Raw genomic sequence first — 4,812 nt, 5'->3', positions numbered from 1 at the left:
AACGAAGAAAGTCTATTTAATAAGAAGGTTATTTATTCATCTATTCCATCTCTTGCTGCACTCAAGTCTGTTGTTGGTCTTCCAATANTATAGAACTATTACTATTTGGTTACAAAGTTCTATTTTATTTGAAGAACCNACAAAATATTACGTACTGAAATGGAAAAAGATATTGAAATTATGGAAAATCCNAATTAAAAAATACTCCNTTATAACCTTTATCAGCACCTAAANCAACTTCAAAATGGTATTANTTTATGATCGATCTGGTATATGATATTGAAAGTTTAATTATATTGGAACCTATTCGAGGTAAATTTACACGTGAAGTTCTCAAGTTTGATAATATACAAGAAATTGATGATTTATTGGGTTTACTTAAGTTATTAACTACTATAAGAAATAGTTTAGAACTTGGATATCGTGATGTAAAAAAGAGAGTCAATTTAGAAAATCCTTCTGCAGCTACTTCTATTTCAATTATTGCAGTTTTGGTATATTCTATTTGTTATGGAATTGCTGTTGAACATTTTTCAAAGTTCCATTTAAATATATGTAATCTCCCTAGGCCTGCATTTTCAAGACCAGTTTTGAGAAGAAATCAACAAGATTGGATGAAGTTTGCTATTACTAATGTTCTTACAAACTTGAATATTAAGCTTTCATTTCCAATTGCAAGATCATTTGAAAGAAAGTTAGAAGCATCTATATATGTAAGTAATCCAAAATCTACATTATTCAATTCTTTATTCCAACCATATTTCTCTGGTATACCATATAAACCATTTAAGAGTAGAGTTGAATCTAATCAGAATTTTACTGAAAATGATAATAAATCTAATGTATTTAATCCTTTCAAGTCTGATAAAGATCATCGTGAAATATTTAAAAAGAATTTAATAATGTTAAATGATGATTTATTGGAATATTTAATTAATTCTCTTTCATCTTTGGATTATATGCCATTCTTTGTACGTCAATGTATTTCTGTTACTACAGCATTTGTAAGATTCCAAATTCAGAAAACTGAAGAAGAAAAAGATAATGGAGCTCCAAAACCTTCAAATAATGAATTGGCATCAATTGTATGTCAGAATATTCAAGATTACTTACAGAAGAAAGTTCCTAAATTCTTTAAATTATAATAATTTCTTTTCTTTTTTGGCAAGATTTTTTTATTATACAAACTATCAATCAAATTATTACAAATTTTATATTATATTAATTCTTTGTAATATAAAAATGGAATCCCAAATCTATTATAATACTATTATTAAGAATATAAAAAGCAGATATTTTTAAAATAAGAGTTCCAAATATAACATTAAACAATAAATAAATAAATAAACAAAAATCATGTTAAGATTATGGGAACTAATATTACTTTTAAATTAATCAAAAATAATATTTTTATTAATATCATTTTTTTCCTTTGAAACGATTTGTTCGTTATTCAACGTTATTGGATTTGCATGGAAAGTTATTCTAGTCTTTGGAAGATTCAATGGTTCATATCCTTGAATCTTTTCAGTGTTTGCAGTTAAATCATAATCTTCAAGTAGCTTTTCCGATATATTGGTTGTCATTAAATCTTCAAAGTCCTTATTATCTTTTGTACATGCAAATGCATTCCATCCTTCATTAATTACATTCTGAATTGCATTACTGTAATGGTAATGAATATTATATATATAATATAAAGTTTAAATGTTTAAGTTAATTTATGTTATAATGCTAGGATTACAAAATATGTTATAATACTGAAAATGAAATTCCATAAATAAGAACATAATTTGTGGCAATGGGTACCTAAATATGCAATTTTTGGAATTTCTATTAACAGTATAACTAAATTTCATATTATGAATCCTCCATCCTCCTCTTTTTCCTCCTCTCTTAAACTTACTCTAATTTAGAAATTCTTTTAATAAATACATATCTACATGCACTGTCAACACTAAATACTCTGCTAGTCTCATGTATATATTCATTATAGTTTTTAATTCTGTTAAAATCTAAGTTATTTGTATTGTCTTGTTCAAAGAGACAACTTGGGATGTGACTTGTTTCTCTATATGGAATTTTAATATTAATAGACTTTGATGATGAGGATGAGTTTTTTTTTGTCTTGGAATTTTTCTTTTCTTTATGATCACTTTCTGAATCGGTTATGTTATCTTCCTCTATATTTTCCTTATATTTAGCCTTATTTTGACTGCTCGAGTCTTTTTTCTGAACTTCTTTTCCACTATCTTTTTTTGTGTCTTTTTTATCCTTAGTCTTGGCTTGATCAGACTTATTCTTAAGGTCTTTTTTCTCATCTTTTTTAGGGTCTTCCTTCTGATCCCTTTTGGTTTCTTTCTTCAGGTCCTTTTTCTGATCTTTCTTTGGATCCTTTTCTTGATCTTTTATTTTGGTTTCTTTCTTCGGATCCTTTTTCTGATCTTTCTTCGGATCCTTTTCTTGATCTTTCTTTTGATCCTTTTCTTGATCCTTTATTTTGGTTTCTTTCTTCGGATCCTTTTTTTGATCTTTCTTTGGATCCTTTTCTTGATCCTTTATTTTAGTTTCTTTCTTCGAATCTTTTTCTTGATCCTTTATGTTGGCTTCTTTTTTCTGGCCTTCCTTCTGATCCTTCTTTTTGACCTCTTTTTTTACGTCCTCCTTAGTTTTAGCTTTATCAGCCTCCTCCTTCTCCCTCTTTTTATTGTCATTATCTTGATCCTTATTTTCAGACTCTTTTTTTTGGTTCTTTTTAGCATTCTTTTCAACCTCCTTCTCCCCTTCCTTCTGGTCTTTTTGCTTCTCATCAGCTTTCTTCTCCTGATCTTTCTTTAAATCCTTTTCCCAATCCTTTTGTCCATCTAATTGTTCATTATTTTTTATATTAGCATTATCATCTTTGAAAATTGATAATAAATTAAATTCTTCGTTACTTCCAAAACTCCAATTATCTAAAACTTCGGTCTTTCTTATTTCTGAGTCTAAAATCAACTCCAAAGAAAGACTCTTATCGTCTTCAATCATTTCTTCCTTTAATAAAGCTGGAATGTCTGAAATGACAAGTTCTTCCCGCCTTAACTCTGACATAACATACTATTGCAACTTTATAATGTAAATATTAATCTTGAAAATGTTCAAGAAAAAAAGATTACTGTTCAATTCGAGGAAAAAAACTTCTATAAAACAAAAAAGAGAAAAGAGCTTAATTTCTCTTTCTTTATACTACAAATCTTTTCCTTGATTGATATCACCCTTTTAGCTCACTTCTTTTTTTTTTTATTAGTAAATATTCAATTAAAATATTTCATCATTTTTTCGCATGACTATTTAGGCGCCAAACACATGCGTTGCTACTTGCATAAAAATATTACCGGCATTTACATGCGAAATAATTAGTGGCAGGGAAAAGGGAAAAATAGAATTTAGAAAATAAAATTAATTTATTATTATGAATATAAAATAATTGAAAATTTGGTTCATTTTTTTAGTATTCCAACCAATTAATATGAACGAAGAGAAATCATTTAAAGACTTGGAAACTCTTGTTTCTAGGTATATTAAATTGAATATGAGTGAAGAAAGAGGGGAAGGAGAAGAAGAAGAGGAACAAGAAGAAGGAGGAACAAGAAGAAGAAAGGGAAGAGATGGAGAAGAAGAAGAAGAAAAAATATTTATTGATAGTTTTGAGTTATGTAAAGGAACAAAGTCAATCCGAAATAAACGAAGAAAAATAGAAGATAGTAACTCTTCGTATACAAATTCTGAAAATTTAAATCATAGAAAATTAACCGGTACTATTGCTCAATACCTTCTAAGTAGAGTACCTTTACCTACATCAAGAGTCGATATACAGAAAAAATTCATCAAACCAGAGGGATCAAAAAAAATTGATTTAGACTCAATTCTTAACACAATTAATGACAAATTTAAATCTTGTATGGGATTGGGAATATTTGGACTAGATAAATCAACCACTAATCAAAACATCATCCAACCCTAAATACTATGTAGTACAACTAAATAGATCAAAAGCTCATCTTGATCTAGTTTATCAGTTTGGAAATATTGACTTTAAATCGATCGGAGAACTTACAATTAATCAAGATGAAAATCATCTTGTTTCAAATCGACTTTGTAATTCTTTTCTAACATTTCTAAGCTTTATATATGGCTTCTTTGAAATTACTTCTTCGGATGAAGATCTTATCCAAGATGATGAAGATTCTTCCAAAATTATTCAAAGTAACGAAGAAATCGAAATTCCAATAGGTAAGTAAAATTTGAATCAACTGTTTCGTAAGATAAGTTAAGTTACTGTAATTGCTTTAAACATTTCTATCCCAGATTACCTACTTGAATTAATTAAAGAGTTTACTGGAATTATTATCAACTCAAGTAAGTCAAATTTAATTAAAAAGGATTAATTTTCTAATTTGATTTTTTGTTTTTTAAATAAATATTAACTTTTCTCAGAAAATATTATATTTGAGCTTAACACATTCTTTAACTCAAAATCAGCCAACTCCAAACAAACTAATGAAGATGATGATCTCCCAACTATAAGTAATTCTAAGCTTTCAAAAATTTCTATTCTATTTTATATTCTTCATAAAATTGGATACCTTATTCCTACATTCTCAAAACAAACAACAAACAACAATGATCACATTATCTCTGGATTCAAAAATGGACCTCTACTTAAATGGGATTCTGAAGCTATCAAAAAAATTGTTAACTCTCACTCTTAAAACCTAAACCAATTTACATGCCCATCAAGTATTTGGCGCCAATATCCAACCTTATTAATAA

General features: G+C 27.6%; 3 protein-coding genes across 3 annotated transcripts; 2 read left to right on the top strand and 1 right to left on the bottom strand.

Moving 5' to 3' along the window:
• The first annotated feature begins 257 nt into the window (after window positions 1-257).
• Chro.10080 (hypothetical protein) lies at window positions 258-1,145 on the top strand. The annotated part of the gene is made up of 1 exon (XM_660413.1): window positions 258-1,145. The coding sequence occupies one exon, from the start codon at window positions 258-260 to the stop codon at window positions 1,143-1,145; it is 888 nt and encodes a 295-aa protein (XP_665505.1).
• A 757-nt stretch (window positions 1,146-1,902) lies between these two features.
• Chro.10081 (hypothetical protein) lies at window positions 1,903-3,090 on the bottom strand. Its single annotated transcript, XM_660412.1, has 1 exon — window positions 1,903-3,090. One exon carries the CDS (start codon window positions 3,088-3,090, stop codon window positions 1,903-1,905), a length of 1,188 nt encoding a protein of 395 aa, XP_665504.1.
• Window positions 3,091-3,508: 418 nt separating this feature from the next.
• Chro.10082 (hypothetical protein) lies at window positions 3,509-4,003 on the top strand. The annotated part of the gene is made up of 1 exon (XM_660411.1): window positions 3,509-4,003. The coding sequence occupies one exon, from the start codon at window positions 3,509-3,511 to the stop codon at window positions 4,001-4,003; it is 495 nt and encodes a 164-aa protein (XP_665503.1).
• Window positions 4,004-4,812: the final 809 nt, after the last annotated feature.

The sequence above is a fragment of the Cryptosporidium hominis genome (assembly GCF_000006425.1).
Source record: "Cryptosporidium hominis TU502 chromosome 1 CHRO011027, whole genome shotgun sequence".
Classification (NCBI taxonomy): domain Eukaryota; phylum Apicomplexa; class Conoidasida; order Eucoccidiorida; family Cryptosporidiidae; genus Cryptosporidium; species Cryptosporidium hominis.
Note: the sequence above shows the minus strand (reverse complement) of the source record. Positions and strands in the feature narration are given on the sequence as shown.